Source organism: Pelodiscus sinensis, chromosome 16 (genome assembly GCF_049634645.1).
Source record: "Pelodiscus sinensis isolate JC-2024 chromosome 16, ASM4963464v1, whole genome shotgun sequence".
Classification (NCBI taxonomy): domain Eukaryota; kingdom Metazoa; phylum Chordata; order Testudines; family Trionychidae; genus Pelodiscus; species Pelodiscus sinensis.
Window position 1 is genome coordinate 41455196 of NC_134726.1, and position 16904 is coordinate 41472099.

A 16904-nucleotide genomic window follows, 5' to 3' on the forward strand; every position below is an offset into this window, starting at 1 on the left:
GAGAATAGAGAGGATGGGTCTGGACTTCGAGGAAGGGGTGGGATCTTGGGGGAAGGATGGGGCGGTAGATCTTGGCTTGTTCTGTCATTTAACAAGTGATCTTGGGTGTAAAAAGGTTGGAGACCACTGATCTACATGTTGTTAGTCTATAAAGTGCTATCAGACCACTTGTTGGTTTTTTTCTAGTAAACTAGTAAGGCATGATTTCCCCTTACAGAAAGCATATTGACTTTTCCCCAACAAATTATGTTCATCTATGTATCTGACAATTTTACTCCTTACTATAGTTTTAACTAATTTGCCCAGTACTGATGTTAGACTTACCGGTCTGTAATTGCCAGAATCACCTCTAGAGCCCTTTTTTAATATTGATGTCACATTAGCTATCTTCCCATCATTAAGTACTGAAGCTGATTTAAACGGTAGGTTACAAACCACAGTTAATAATTCTGGAATTTCACTTGTGAGTTTTCAGAACTCTTGGGTGAATGCCATCTTGTCCCAATGACTTTTTACTATTAAGTTTATCAATTTGTTCCAAAACCTCTTGTAATGACACCTCAAATCTGAGACAATTCCTCAGATTTGTCATCTAAAAAGAATGGCTCAGGCTTGGGAATCTCCCTAACATCCTCAGCCGTGAAGACTGAAGCAAAGAATTCGTTGAGTTTCTCTGTAATGACCATATTGTCGCGGACTGCTCCTTTGGCATCTTGATCGTCCAGGGGCCCCACTGGTTGTTTAGAAGGCTTCTTTGCTTCTGAGGTACTTAAAAAACTTTTTGCTATTACTTTGAGTTTTTGTCTAGCTGTTCTTCAAACTCCTTTTTGGCTTTTCTTACTATATTTTTATACTTAATTTGACATGTTATATTCCATTCTATTTTTCTCACTTATTAAATGTCTTTTTTATCTCACTGCTTTTTACTTGGTTGTTAAACCACAGTGGCACTCTTTTTTTTGTTCTCTTACTATGTTTTTTAATTTGGGGAATACATTGAAGTTTGGCCTTTATTATGGTTTTTTTGAAAAGTTTCCATACAGCTTACAGGGATTTTCTTTTTTTTCACTGTGCCTTTTAATTTCTGTTTAACTAACCTTCCCCTTTTTGTGTAGTACCCCTTTCTGCAATTAAATGCCACTGTGTTGGACTGCTGAGGTGTTTTTCCCACCACAGGGATGTTAAATTTAATTACATTATGGTCACTATTTCCAAGTGGTGCAGTTATATTTACCTCTTGGACCAGATTCTGTCCTCTACTTAGGACTAAATCAAGAATAGCATCTCCCCTTGTGGGTTTCAGAACCAGATATTTCCAGAAGCAGTCATTTAAGGTACCAAGACATTTTTTCTCTACATCCCGCCCTGAGGTGATGTGTACCCAGTCAATATAGGGATAGCTGAAATCCCTCACTATTATTGAGTTTTGATAGCCTCTCTAATCTCCCTCAGCCTTTTATAGTCACTATCACTATCCTGGTCAAGTGGTCGATAATGTATCTCAATTAGTATATTCTTATTAGAGCATGGAATTACTATCCATGGAGATTCTGTGGAACATTTTGGTTCATTTGAGATTTTTACTTCCTTTGATTCTACATTTTCTTTCCTGTAGAGCAGTGGTCCCCAACCTTTTGGGGCTGCCGGGCGCCCAGGGGTGGGGCCGCCCATGCCCTGGGTGCCTGGGGCAGGGCCGGCCCCACTCACTCTGCGGGCACACATAAATGCCCTGGCGGGCACCATGGCACCCACAGGCATCGTGTTGGGGACCACTGATGTAGAGTGCCACTCCCGCACCAACAAGACCTGCCCTGTTTTTCTGATATATTTTGTACGCTGGTATGACTGTGTCCCAATGATTGTCCTCATTCCACCAAGTTTCTGTGATGCCAATTATATCAATACTAGCCAATTAGCCCGTCATAAGAAGGGATTTTTAGGTTTCTCCTCCACGTCGGTCTTCTCTCCTGAGCCTCCGGTCTCTCTCTCTCTCTCTCTCTCTTCTCCTCCCCCTCCTGCCTCTCACTTGGAGGACCGCGGATCCCAAATGGCCGTTTGGGCGCCATACTCCCCGTGCTACATGCTTGCTCCCACGAGGCGGCCTGGCTGAGCGGCGCAGAAGTCAGCTGAGCACCACTGTGGGAGGCGAAGGGGGGGCGGGGTGGTGACGTTCACAGCCAGGGGGCAGGGCCTAGAGCTGCTGTCACGCCGCACGTCACCATCTTGTCCCCCTTCGCCTCCCACCGTGGTGCTCGGCTGACTTCTGCGCTGCTCTGCTGGGTCGCTGCGGGGGAGCAAGCGGTGCAAGCGGCTGTTGGGGCCCCACGCTCTCCATGCAGCACAGGCTGCCCAGAGGAAATAGTCAGCATTTCAGCAACAGTGCCACCCAGAGGGAACAGCCAGCATGTCAGGCAACAGCTCCCCCCAGAGGGAACAGCCAGCATTTCAGACTCTCAGACACCAGGGGTATGTCTACACTACCACCCTAGTTCGAACTAGGGTGGTTAATGTAGGCAACCGAAGTTGCAAATGAAGCCCGGGATTTGAATTTCCCGGGCTTCATTTGCATCTTGTCGGGCGCCGTCATTTTTAAATGTCCGCTAGTTCGGACTCCGTGCCTGCGGCTACACGCGGCACGAACTAGGTAGTTCAGATTAGGCTTCCTATTCCGAACTACTGGTACACCTCGTTCCACAAGGAGTAATACCCCAGGCTACTATATGTATGATGCTCCTTTAATCTGATGCACTCTAGTTCTCCCATTTTATTATTTGGACTTCTAGCATTTGTGGATAAGCACTTGAAAAATTTGTCAATATTTGTCTGCCATTTCCTGATGCTAGACTTTAAAATGAAAATGTTTCTCATCTGATTTTACCCATACTGTATCATTTTGTTCCATCCTTTCTTCTTTACTAGAACATAGAGACTCTCTATTAATACACTCTCCCCTAAGAAATGGCTGTATCCTGTTTATGTGCTCCTCTGCACCAGTCAGCTTTCTCCCAACCTTTAGTTTAAAAAACTGCTCTACGATCTTTTTAATGTTAAGTGCCAGCAGTCTGGTTCCATTTTGCTTTAGGTGAAGTCCATACTTCCTGTATAGGCTCCCCCTTTCTAAAAAGTCTCCCCAGTTCCTAATCATCTAAACTCCTTCTCCTCTACACCATTGTCTCATCCATGCATTGAGACTTTGAAGTTCTGCCTGCCTACCTGGCCCTGTGTGTGGAACTGGAAGTGTTTCCGAGAACGCTACCATAGAGGTCCTGGATTTCAGTCCCTCCTAGCAGCCTAAATTTGGCCTCCAGAACTTCTCTCCTACTCTTCCCTATGTCACTGGTACCTACATGTACCACGACCACCAGCTCCTCCCCAGTACTACATATAAGTCTATCTAGATGTCTCTAGAAATTCGCAACCTTCGCACTAGGCAGGCATTAATTAAATAAATTGCTGCTAGTAACAAGAATGATGTTTTTCTGACAAATGATTAGAGTTTTATATTGGCTACTTTTTTTTTTATGGTAACGTGTGTAGCAGCCAACAACAAACAAACTTTGGGATTTCTTACAAAATAGATACAGAAATCTTACTTCAAGTCTCAGATGTCCTGATGTGTGGCCTTTATGCAACAGTGAATTAGTAGTAGTTCAGCAGATGTCAGAACTCTGCACAAAAATATAGGTGAGAAACTGCAGAGGATTGTACTTGAATCTATAGAAAGGAGGTAGCATCCAAAAATGGAAACTCTAATTCCCAGGATGATGCAGCTGTTTTATTGGTACCAAAGGTGCCAGCAGTTGTAAATGACCCTTGTTTAGGGCCTCTGTCTTGTATCTTGCATGGTGCTCTCTAATGCAGCACAGAGATACTGGTACATTATTAACATGGTGCGGAGACACCAATTTTTGCGGCACCTGAGTTACTCTTTTTGTAATCCCCCATTATGAAATTTAGTGAGAGATGGTATAATGGCTTTTTAAATTTAATTTATCATCCTTAAGAGTTACTTATGTTACTTCCTTCCTAACTGACAAGAGGCCACACTGACCTAGGTCCAGTGATAGCAGATAGGGTACTGTGCCATCACTATTCTACCACCATAACCATGTGACTCAAGTAGCTCAACCAGTTTCTTCATGGTGGGAGGGATGGCCTACAAAGACTCTGACAAACTAGAGCAGAGGTTGGCAACCTATGACATGTGTGCCATGAATGACACATGGGGCAGGAGTTCAGCCCCTCCCTTTCTCCCTTGCTCAGCTGCTAGAGAGCCCTCCCTCTTTCCTGCAGCAGGTTAGCCTGAGGTGGGAGGAGGCAGCATTGAGGCTGAGGCTCCTCAGCAGTGCTTCTGGGTCCAACCCAAGAATATGTGGCCCACAGCATCACCTCTGGCCTCCAACTGCTCTGGAGGCCGAAGGCCCTGCTTTTGGGGCCACAGGGCCTCCGGGGCTGGCTCAGGACTGCATGGCAATGGCAGCAGTGCCTCTGGGGGTGGCCCAGGACCGTGTGGCTGTGGCAGTTACTGCAAGGCATCCCACCTCATTCCCCTCCTCCCACACCTCAATCCCCCCCACTCATTCCCCTCCCCCCTGCCAAAACCCCACACCCCAACTTGCTCAGACACTTCCTCTTGGCCAAACACCTTACCCCCATTCTGCTCCTACACCCTCTCCCTGGCCTACCCAGATACCTACTCCCACCCTTCTCCTGCATCCACTGTTACTCCTGTACCCTGCCTCCTGCCCAGACACTGTACCCTTCCTTACTCCTGCTCCCTCCACCTGGCCAGTCATGCTACTTCCAGCCTGCTTCTGCAGCCTACCTTTCACCCAGACCTTGCAACCTGTCCCCCTTCTGCACCTCACTTCCCTCCCAGATTCTGCAACCCCATCCTTATCCCCCTCGCTGGCAGCCCTGTCTCGCATAGTGAACCTCTCATTTTGTCCCTACCCTAGAGCCTAAGGGACTCCATAAAATCCAGTTACTATGGCACCCCAGAAAAGTAAATCTGGCCTATGGGAAACCCTGACTCTCAGTCCTCCTTGTCCCTTCCCCTCACCCTGTGAGGCCGGAGCATCAGAGGAGTGAGGGGTCTCAGCGGGGGGCCATATCAGTGAGGGTTGGGAGGTTTTGAAGTAGTTTTTTTTTTTTTTTTTTTTTTGCTTCTCATTTGTGTGGTTCCCAACAGATTTTTCTGTGGGTCAGTGACCCCTGACCCAAAAAAGGTTCCCTACCCCTTCCATAAATAAAGAAAACATTGAAATCTTTTGTTGGCCATAATATTTTACTTTATTTAAAATGAATTTTGATTAACATGAGGAAGTTAAAACGTTTAATCTGTTTAATAATTTAAATTAAACTGTTCTCCCTAGCTGCAGCTGGTTCAGAAAATATGATCACTGTTCCCAGCCTCACTCATCCCCCCCGGCACACAGATCTGTGAATAAGTTAAATCTTAGCATGCCACTTCGGAAAGGTTCCCAACCCCTGCCCTAGAGAGATTGCACGAGGAGACAATCTGTAAAAAATACCTTCAGTGCTCCAGCAGTGGCTGATCTAATCAGCCCCAACCTTCATAGAACTTTCCTTGTCTGTGCCACTCAGGTTTGGGATGTTAATAACAGCACAGTAACAATATGGAGGGAGAAATGGGAGTTCCTAAAGAAAAGTAGCTTGAAACAAAGTACAGGAAACATTTAATTGAAATTAACTTAGTGCCTTAAAATGTGAAATAAGCCTAACAGGTAGGCAAAGCTTCAGAGGGGTAGCCATGTTAGTCTAACTGGAAAAACTTGAAAATCAATGAATAGTCTAGTAACACTTTAGAGACTAACACAGCATGTACATGATATCATGAGCTTTCGTATCATAAGCTTTCATGGGTACAACTCACTTCACCTGAAGAAGTACAGTAAAACTCCGATGGTCCGGCACACCTGATGGTCCGGCATCATTAGGAACCCGGAAGTGCTCGGGCAGCAGGACCATTGGAGCTGCTCTGCCCCCAGCTTCCCGGATTCAGCTGCTGCTAAAACTGACCAGCAGCTGAATTGGGGAAGCCGGGGGCAGAGCAGCTGGAGTGCTGCCGGGTAGGTACCCTAGCGCTGCCCCTTGGGGCTGCGGGACCAACCCAGCAGCACCCCAGCTGTCCCTGATTCAGCTGCTGCTGATCGCTGTTGAAACTGAACAGCAACTGACTCCAGGAAGCCCGGGGCAGAGCAGCTCTGTCTCAGGCTTCCTGGAGTCAGCCGCTGATCAGTTTCAGCAGCAGCTGACTTGGGGACAACTGGGGTAGAGCAGCTGGGGTGCTGCCGGGTTGGTCCAGTAGCGCCAAGAAGCAGCGCTGCCGGACCAACCAGGCGTCCCCAAGAGCAGCTGGGGTGCTGCCGGGTTGGTCTCGCCGCGCCAAGGGTCGGCGCTACCGCACCAACCCGGCAGCACCCCAGCTGCTCTGCTGCAGGCGTCCAGATTCAGCCGCTGCTGATAGTGACCAGCAGCGGCTGAATCAGGGACGCCTGGGGCAGAGCCGGACTATTGGAGGGGGGGGGGGCTATGAGGGGTCTGGGGCCAGACCCCTCATAGCCCCCCCCCCCAATAGTCCGGCATATCTAATAATCCGGCACCCCCTGGCTCCTAAAGGTGCCGGATTATTGGAAGTTTACTGTAAATTGTGCCCACGAAAGCTAATGATACAAAAGCTCATGATATCACCTACATGCTGTGTTAGTCTCTAATCCAGTGTTTCCCAATTGGTGCGCCGCAGAACCCTGCGGTTCCGTGAAGCGAAAGTAGAGGTTCCGTGAGGAGCCTGCACTCCCCCGTCCCCTCTGAAAGAGAGAGAGCTGGCTAGCCAACTTCTTAAAGAAACAGCACACTTGTTTCCTGTTCCTCCCTGGTGACGCAGAGGCGTAGTGAGGCAGGGGCAGAGGGGAACAGTTGCTCCTAGCCGGCATACTAGGGGGGTGCCAGACAGGGGTGACCCCATGTGACCCACAGCAGGGAGGGAAGCACTTCCCCTTCCCAAAGGAGCCAGCGCGTGCTGCCTGAACAGCTGGGGCTGTGGCACCTGGCAACTTAGTTCCGTGGCCTTTCTGCCTAGTGGGGGCGGGGAAGAGGTCAGGAGACCCGGGGCTGCGCAGCTCCAACTGTGCAGGCAGTGCTCTCTGCCCTGGTACTCCCTGCACCATCTCTCCCCCCCCCCCCCCCCCCCCCCCCCGGCAGGACAGCATCACGCAAGCAAGTTCCTGGAGTGCAACAGCCCCTGCTGTTCAGGCAGTGCGCGCAACAGCTGTTGGGGAGGGGACGTGCAGTTGTACACTTCCCAGAACCCAGAGGTGTTGCAGGATTGCCAGGTACTGGTCCCAGCTGTCCCTGTCCCCTGTCCAGACCCCCCTATGAGTAACCTGGCCCCAGCACCCAGCAGCACCCTGTCCTGGGCCCCAACACCCTGCCACCCACCCAAGAACCCAGCACCACCCTGTCCCTGCCCCAGCATCCTGCCACTCACCCCAGGACCCTGGCCCTGGCCCCAGCACTCTGCCACTCACCCTTGTGCCCAGCAGGACCATGACCCTGCCACCTGCCCCAGCATCCTGCCCCAGCACCTGGCTACCTGTGCCAGCATCCTGACACCCACCCCAGCATCCAGAAGCACCCTCTCCCAGCCCCAGCACCCACTAGCACCCTGTCCCCTGCCCCCACCAGCACAGTTGGGACCACATTACTGAGGCTTTGAGGTTTTTGAGGGTTTTTTTGCATCTCTCTTGTGTGGCCTCAACTGACTTTTCTGTGTGTCAGTGACCCTTCACTCAAAACAGGTTCCCCGCCCCTTTCATAAATAAAGACAATGCTAAAACCTTTTGAGTTTGACATAATATTTTATTTCAGAATGAAGCCTGGCCAACAAATCCCCAATTGGGGCCAAATCCCCATTTCACTGCAGAATCATAACACTTCTGCACCACCTGATTCCAAATCTGAGCCTATCATATACTGAAACCCCCTGTCCTGAGCCTCTTGCATCCCCACATTCTCAGTCTTCTGCCACAACACTCCTGCACCATTCATGCATCACAAATCTGTGTCCTGAGCCCATCATACTCACAACCTCCTTGCCATGAACCCCTCACATATCCAACCCAAACTCCTGCACCCTCACATCCACAGGCCTGTGGCTTGCTCAGCACCCCAATCTTCCACCTGAGCCCAACACTAGCCAGCATCCCCTTCTCCTGCATCCAAATTCCCTCCCAGAGCTTGCACTTCTCACTCCTTCCCACACCCAAATCCCTCATTCCCACCCCAGAGCCTGCACCTCCTGTCTCAACCCAGTGTGAGTGTATAAGGGTTGGGAATAGCATGTGATGGAGAGGAGGGGAACAGAGAGGATGGGGCCTTAAGGAAGGGGTGGGGTCTTGGGGAAGGAATGTGATTTTTTTTCATTCACTGGTTGGTCCCCCTCCGCCCCTCTTCTTTTTTTTTTCTTTTTTTGCATGACAAACCTTGGGGTTCCTTGAAATTCTGAAAAGGTGGTTCCATGGCCAAATAAAATTGGGAAACACTGCTATAAGGTGTTGCTAGACTATTCATCTTTTAAGTTTTAATAGGTAGGCAGAGGGAAAAGTATCCTGTAGGGATGTTAAATATTGGTTAATTGAAGAATCGATTCATCTCCTGAATTATTCTATTCTGTAGTCCCTGGGACTGGAACTGGCAGCCAGTGCACTCCAGCCCCACTCCTGGGGAGCCCCCTGCCACACCTCGCTGCTGCCTCTCTAACAGCATGGGGTGCCAGGCAGGAGCTGGCCCATGAGGGGACCCAGTTTAAAAACCAGCTCCCTTCACAGACCGGCTGCCTGCCTCCCTGTGCTGCTGCCTCTGATGCAGAGGCAGCAGTGTGGAGTGGCAGGCAGCCCTTGTCTGGGAGTTTGGGGGCTGAGCTCCCGGATCTGCCATGAGCCAGAACTGAGCCGGGCTGCCTGCCCTCCTACCTCCTAATAACACTTGAAATGCAGAGCTGCAGTGAGGATAGATCCTGGACCCATCATAAGCCAGGATTGAGCTGGGCTGTTGGCCACTAAACTAAAAAATTTACTGGCGGGCGGGAGCAGGGGAAATGCATGTAGTCTATAGCATTAATCTATAAGCTTTTGCTTATCAGTTAATCGAGTATACTATTACATCCCTAGCATCCTGTACAAAATACTAAAAGATAGTCACGTAACCGCCCACTTGTGCTTGAATGTTGGCCCATTTCCCCACGAGCACTTCTTAAATCTCTCTTTCTGTCCTTTAGACTAACTCCTCTGCTGTTTTAAAAGCTTGGCATACTTTGGGTGTTACCATAATCTAACTAACTTTGCTGAAATTTCTTGACAGACACCATGGGAAGGAGGCTTATTTAAACTACGGATGCTTTTCAAGGATGACTATCCCTCCTCACCCCCAAAATGTAGGTAAAGTGACAGAATATTGTTTTCTAGTAGAATGTGTTGAATCTGAGTGCTTAAGGCAGTATGAAAAACTCAACTATCTGCTTTCTGTGGTAGGGTAAAGGCTTTGTAACACTTCATTAATTATTTTAGATATTATAGTTAAAACTGAAATGGTTATAATCCTTATTTTCAAGTGTGTTTACATACTCCTCTTTGTAATTTTTTCCCCTGGATTGCCTCTTTAGAAAGTTTTAAGAAAGCTGTTGAGCTACTTAAATTCAGAGAGATCAGAAAAATGTGTGGGTTGTATTTTTTGCGGGGAGGGGTGGGGGGGTCTGGTGGTTTTGCTTTGGAGTTTTTTAGGGGAAAGGTTAGAAAAAAGTGATCACTAATTTAAAAAAATCTAAGATGGTAAAAATGGTTCCATTTTGAAACTCGGCGTAATTGTCACTGACAACTGTTGTATCTACTTAGTATTGTATTGAAAATTGCATACTGTGCATTCTTGGTAGAAAAGTGTATTAAGTTAAAAGGATTGCACTTGAGTGGAAGCACTGATTGTGTTGCAGCTGGTGAAGAACATACTTGTTTCAAAAGACCTCCATGAGCTGAATAGACTTATAGCAAGAGCACTCAGATCACCTAGGTCCAGATTTTGATTCATTCTGTTTTTTAAAATTTAATTTAAGATGGGAGATCCAGTTTTCAAGTTAGGTTTGTTCTATTAATTTTTAACTTAGCTGTCCACCACATGTTTTTCTGTTCCTTTCCCTTAAATGTTCCCATGTACTATAAGATACAGAGGAAGTGCAGGGTTGCTGTAGTAATAATTCTTGGAACGTTCTCACTTTAATATTTGATACCATAATCATAACATTACATTAATATTTGGCTTTTTTGCATGTGATATGTGTTCAGGACACACTATCATAGTATTACACTGGAAGACTTACCTGGCATTGATCAGGTCCCTCAGGGTAGAGGGCTGATTGTGTGGGGGGTGCAGGATACATGGCAGGGCATTGGACATGGGGCAGGAGGATGGGGGTGAGAGAGTGAGAGTTGTGCGTGAGGGACTCAGGGCTACGGATGTTGAAATGCATTGATTATTTCAGCAGTTATCTGTTTACACGTGGAGGGGAGGCAGAAACCAGTGCTCACCTTTCCCCTTTCCCTGTGCTGCTGTCTCTGTGGGAGGCAGTGGAGAGTGGGTGTCTCTGTGTGTAACCGTTAGGATTAACCAATGAGCCCAGGCTCATCGGTACATTGTGTACACGAGTACATATTTATATCCCTACTCAGGGCAGGGTCCTCCGTTGTCCCCCTCCTCCCTTCCTGCTCCCTCCCTCTTCCCTCCCTCCCCTCCCCCCCGACAGTCTCCTATATTTCTCCTTTCTCCACTCCAAGCGCTCAGTCAGCAGGGTCTCTTCTCCCCAGCCTTCTCCAGCATTGTGGCCAAGAGCGGGGTGGGGAAAGGTTTTGAGGCAGGGGGGAGGCTATTTACGTGGTCTAGTGACAGCCAAGATGGTGAGCCTCAGCCCTGCTTGGTGGTATTGCTGTCTCCAGTGCTGTCTGCATTTAAAGCTCTCCTCTACAGGCGTACTGCCCCCAGTGGCCGCTCTCAGTATTGCGTCTCTCCTCACTTTGCCTTTCCCTTTTTGTGTTATGGAAAACAGCCCCATTCCTCATTCTTCCTGTTTTCCTGTCTCGACCAAACCCTGAGCTTGCTTTAATTTAGGATAAGAGGAAGCTGCGTACCAAATTTGATCCTAGCTCTTACTGTTTCAGAGGCATTCTTGAACAAACAGACTCTCAGATTCTCAGACACATAAATCTCTAAAATATATGATATTTCTTTGCAGTTTTTTAATCTCATTGCATGCTGTAGAAACCGTTTTGTATTTATGATTATCTTTGGTACTTGTAATATTGGTATTTTGGCTGCTGAGTGCTTTATTCTGCTTTATGACAGCTATATGGTTATTTCTGATCTTAATGTTCTAATATTAATTAGGGAAATCTGTAGGAAAACTTATCTTTAAAATTTGGGGATTTTCTCTATCTATGGAGTTTGATTGCCTCAGCTAATCATTGGCTTTCTTGAACACATTTTTCAAATCTTTTATTTAAATGACCACGTACGGCTTTTTAAAAACAAGGCTGCTGCTTATTGGTGTCTTGAGCAACATCTGAGGCAGGAGGGTATTATCTTACATTGTCAGAATGTACGTCTTCGAGTGACTTTTCATGTTCATTCCATTTGTGTGGGTGCACCATGTGTACTATTGTCGGAAGATTTTTCCCTAAGTGCTGACTGCTGGCAACACACATATGCCTTTGCTTCCATGGCAACACACATATGCCTTTGCTGACACTCCACCCTCCTCACTTCCTCCTTATCTCTTGTGATGGTTGTTGGAGAATCTTGGCCCCTGCATTCTGCAAGTGCCCTTCCTAGCAATCTTTGACTTCATTGTACGTAGTTTTATTAGTTCCTAGTTAGATAGTTGGGGGTCTTCCCTGTTCGCTTTTTTCCCGGACTGGGACATGCCTCAGTCCCAGGGCTTTAAGCCTTGTGACCGTTGTTAAGCCTATTCAACATTATAACCTTCATGGCTCCGGTGCTCTGTAAAGTGCTTGGGAGAGAGGGTCACAAATCCGACATCTGCAAGATCTGCAGAGGCTTTAAGCCCCAAATGGAGAGAGAATACCACCTAAAACTCCTTCACATGGAGGCAGCACTTCATCCACCACTGGCAGCCTCCATGCACTGTGCACCAGCCTCGGTATGGGACCTCTTGGCACCTCAGAGGAAACACCCTACAGAGCACTGGCTGTTACCTGTGCTGGACAAGAAAAAGAGAACAGAGAAGAGCCACTCTCTAGCTTGGCATGCAAGTGATATACGTCCTCAGTCAGGACGCTCCAAGTCTGCTGAGTCTGTAGTGCATCTGTCGAGTCAAGTGTACATAGACTCCACCCCCACCAGAGAATGTTGTGGCGGAAGACTTGGACTTCCTGTCCATGCTGGACACCTTGGAAGTAGACAAAAACTGGATAGAACGAACTCGGTCCCTGGATCCATTCCCTAAAGTACTGGCACAGCACTCCTTAGATGCCAGGGCACAAGTCATGGCCCCAAGTGTGGCACCGCATGCTGAGGCACCAATGCCGGCGCTGACCGTAACCACTCAGAGGAAAGGTCCCATGCTGGTCCTTACTCAAACCATCAATGGCACTGCCCAGAACAGCACAGTGGGACTCCAACAACATTGAGCCCCCCCTCCCCCCCCGGCAACTGTTGACTATGGCATCACCTTGGTCCGCCTCAGAGTACTAATCAGAGGAGGAATCCTATGCCAACTCTAGGTCCTGGCACCAGTTGTGACACCGGAGTACTGCACTGTAACCAGTGCTGCAATTGCCATATCCAGCGCCAGCATCCAGGGCGGCCTCAGTGTTTTCGACTCCACCTGGTTCCTGTTAGCCATATTGCTTGCCAAAGGCCCCAGATCCAAGTCCAGGCATTGCCAACCATTTGCCAGTTCCCTTCCCTACCTGGAAGGTGCAGCCACATTGGCCCACCCACCATTGGTCGTTCAGGATGTTGCCCAGCTGGAACTCCGAGTCAGAGGTGCTGAAGGACCCTGTTCCTCCTAGGGCTGTGGTGTCCAACATGTTAGCCACTTAGCCACGTGTGGCTTTTTGGTCGGTTGAGTGTAGCTAGTTTGCTTCAGAAGTGGTTGGACACCATGACCCTTGAGAGTCGTCATTTCCTTCCCAGATGAGGCAGTAACTAGCACAGCTATCCTCTCCCAGCCATGGATGCCAGGACCTATTACAACTTGAGCCCAGAACTTGAGTAATGAGGCAGAGGAAATTACAGAGGAGTCCAACTCTAGGTCGACATCCTTATCCCTGAGGGCCCTTCCAAGGTAGCACTGTCCCTGATTAAATCTGTCACCAACACTGCCAGAGTGCTTTGGCAAACCCTGGCCTCCATTCCAGCCACAGCAAAGGGGATAGAACACCGATACTTGGTACTGCAGTCTATTTGCTCACATCCTGCCTCTCCAGGAATCCTTGTTGTGGAGGCAGTGAGCCCTAGCGAAAGGCAGAGGCAGCCTGGCCCCATCCCAAAAGCCCTAGGTCCCCAAAAAAAATCCTTTTTTATCTCAGATCTATGCAACTGGCTGGGGGAGTGTCTAACTGCATCACCAATCAGCAGGGTTGTTGAGTCAACGCTCCTACAACTTCTGGACATCCCTAGCCAAGTTCTAGGATTTGCTCCCCTCCGAAACGGACTCTCAATTGTTTACAAAATACATGGAGGTCATAGCCGCCTTCCTCTAGAAATGTCGGGTTCAAGTGTTCCCATACATGGACAACTGGTTTATCACGGCCAGATCATGGGAACAGGTAGAGGAGCATGTAGCCGTTTCTCGAGCCACATTCCTCTAGCCTGAGCCTCATGTTGAACAAGGCCAAATCTACCCATTGCCCCATGGAGAGAATAGAGTTTGTGATGGCCCATCTGGATGGGATACAGGCCCCAATTCCATGCAACAAGGGCATTAGTTGAGCATCTGCACTTATTTCTTACCACAATGGCTAGAAACTGCATGAGGCTCCTGGGGCACGTGGCAGTAAGCCTGTATAATGCAGAATGCCTAGTTGAGACTATGCCCACTGCAGGCATGGCTTGCATAGGAATGCAAGCCTACCCAATTCCCACTGGACATGGCGGTCACAGCCCCTCCCCACATCCTGGACTCCCTCAGCTAATGCTGCAGGAACAATGTGCGCAGTAGGAACCATCCTGCAGCCTTCCATGCAGTTGGTCACTGATGCCTCAGCCTTGGGCTGGGGCGCATGCCACACTCAGCAACATGAGGACAAAAAGTGTGAGATCCTGAGCAGAACTCTCACTGTACATCAGTATCAGGGAGCTCAGGGTGGTCTATCTGGCATGCCCACATGCATGGCAGATGTGTCTCAGAGCTGACCGACTACATTGCAGCAATGTTCTGTATCGGGGGGGTTGGCAACCTTTCCGAAATGGCATGCCAAGATTTAACCCTCTTCCCCTGGGCTGCACCGGTCTTCCGGGAGGCAGGGAAGGGTGCTCCCACCCATGCGCCCCGCTTGGGCTCCTGCTCTGGGCTCTGCTCTTTCTTTTCCTGTGTGGAGGGGAGGAGCAATGCGTGCGTGCATTTTGCCTGAAGCTGGATGCAGTGTGGAGCCCTGGGGTTCCCCCTCCCCCTCCACAGGAAGCTGGTGCTGCCTCCAGTCTTGTGGGGGAGCACAATGCTGGATTGCCAACACGGAGTGGGGTCAAGGTGGCTTGGGGGGTGGGGGGAGGCTCAGGGAAATGGGCGAGGTGGGGACAGGTGGGTGACCCCGGGGTGTCCAGCCATGATGGGGGTGGGGTCCTGTAGGAGTCCGATCCCTGGCGCCCTCACCTTGCCAGGAACCCAGGGGCTAACATGGCTTTGGGGGCAGGGAGAACCCTCCTCCCATGTGTTTTCCTTGCCACCCAGCCCCAGAGCCGCAGCCCAGGCAGCATTTACCCTCTAGTACAGTGGTTCTCAAACTTTTTAGTGTCCACCTGGCTCACTCAAACCTTTCTGTAGACCACCAGGTGTGAATTGAAACTCCGTTAATTACATAATTATGCCTGAGCCATTTTGCTAGTTCTGAAGCTAGGGAGAACAGTTTAATTTAAATTTATTAAACAGATGAAGCATTTTAACTTTCTTATGTTAGTTTATTAAATTTCATTTTCAATTAAGTAAAATATTAATTTATCATAGAATCTAAAGCTGGAAGAGACCTCAGAAGGTCATCAAGTCCATCCCCCCTGCCCCAAGGCAGGACCAATCCCAGCTAAATCACCCTAGCCAAAGCTTTATCAAGCCGAGACTTAAATACCGCTAGGGATGGAGATTCCACCACCTCCCTAGGGAACCCATCCCAGTGCTTCACCAGCCTCCTAGGGAAATAGTTTTTTCTAATATCCATCCTACACCTCTCCCACTGTAACTTGAGACCATTGCTCCTTGTTCTGCCATCCCTCACTACTGTGAACAGCCTTTCTCCGTCCTCTTTGGAACCTCCCTTCAGGGAGTTGAAGGCTGCTATCAAATCCCCCCTCACTCTTCGCTTCTGCAGACTAAACAAACCCAAATCCCTCAGTCTCTCCTCATAGGTCATGTGTTCCAGCCCCCTAATCATTTTGGTTACCCTCCGCTGGACCCTCTCCAATGCGTCCACATCCTTTCTATAATGGGGGGGCCCAGAACTGGACACAATACTCCAGATGTGGCCTCATCAGAGCCGAATAAAGGGGAATAATCACTTCTCTAGATCTGCTGGCAATGCTCCTCCTAATGCACCCTAATATGCCATTAGCATTCTTGGCTACAAGGGCACACTGTTGACTCCTATCCAGCTTCTCATCCACTGTAATCCCCAGGTCCTTTTCTACAGAACTGCTATTTAGCCATTTGATCCCCAGCCTGTAACTATGCTTGGGATTCTTCGTCCCAAGTGCAGGACTCTACACTTGTGCTTGTTCAACCTCATCACATTTCTTTTGGCTCAATCCTCTAATCTGTCCAGGTCACTCTGGACCCTATCCCTGCCCTCCGACGTATCTACCTCTCTCCCTAGCTTAGAGTCATCTGTGAACTTTAGAAAACACAATCCTAACTATATGTTCAAAATGACTGGCACTAAATTAGCTGTTACTACTCTAGAGATCTTGTAATCATTGTGGACAGTTCTCTGAAAACATCCATTCAATGTGCAGTAGCAATCAAAAAAGCAAACAATGTTAGGAATCATTTAAAAAATGGATCAAGAATAAGAGTGTGAGTATCTTATTGCATCTCTATAAATCATCTTGAATACTGTGTACAGGTGTGGGCACCTCATCTCAGAGATATATTGGCAAGGGAAATGATTAGAGATATGGAATGGGTGTCATGAGGAGAGAGTAAAAAGAATGAGACTTTTCATCTCAGAAAAGAGGAGGCTAAAGAGGGTGGGAGGGATATGATAGAGGTCTATAAAATCATGACAGGTATGGAAAAAGTGAGTAAGAAAAAGTTACTTGTTCCCAACATACAAGGGAACATATAAGTTAGTTACTTGTTCCCAACATATAAGGGTCACCAAATGAAATTAATAGGTAACAGATTTAAAACAAATGAAAAGAAATCTTTCTTCACACAGTGAATCGCAACCTGTAGAACTCCTTGCCAAAGGATGTTGTGAAGAACAGGATGTTAACAGGGTTTTAAAAAGAGCTAGATAAACTCATGGACATTATGTTCTTCAGTGGCTGGAATGTCCAGACTGGGCAGGAATGGTGTCCTTAGCCTCTGTTTATTAGAAGCTGGGAATGGGTGATAGGAGATGGGTCACTCGTTGATTAGCTGTTCTGTTCATTCCCTCTTGGGCACC

General features: G+C 48.3%; 1 protein-coding gene across 2 annotated transcripts in view; it reads left to right on the top strand.

Moving 5' to 3' along the window:
* UBE2I (ubiquitin conjugating enzyme E2 I) overlaps positions 1-16904 on the top strand; it is a 75855-nt gene that overhangs the window by 33112 nt on the left and 25839 nt on the right. For both annotated transcript variants that reach the window (XM_075899981.1, XM_075899980.1), the window contains exon 4: positions 9382-9454. In XM_075899981.1, coding sequence (XP_075756096.1) covers positions 9382-9454 — 73 coding nt within the window. The remainder of the gene's footprint in view (positions 1-9381; positions 9455-16904) is intronic.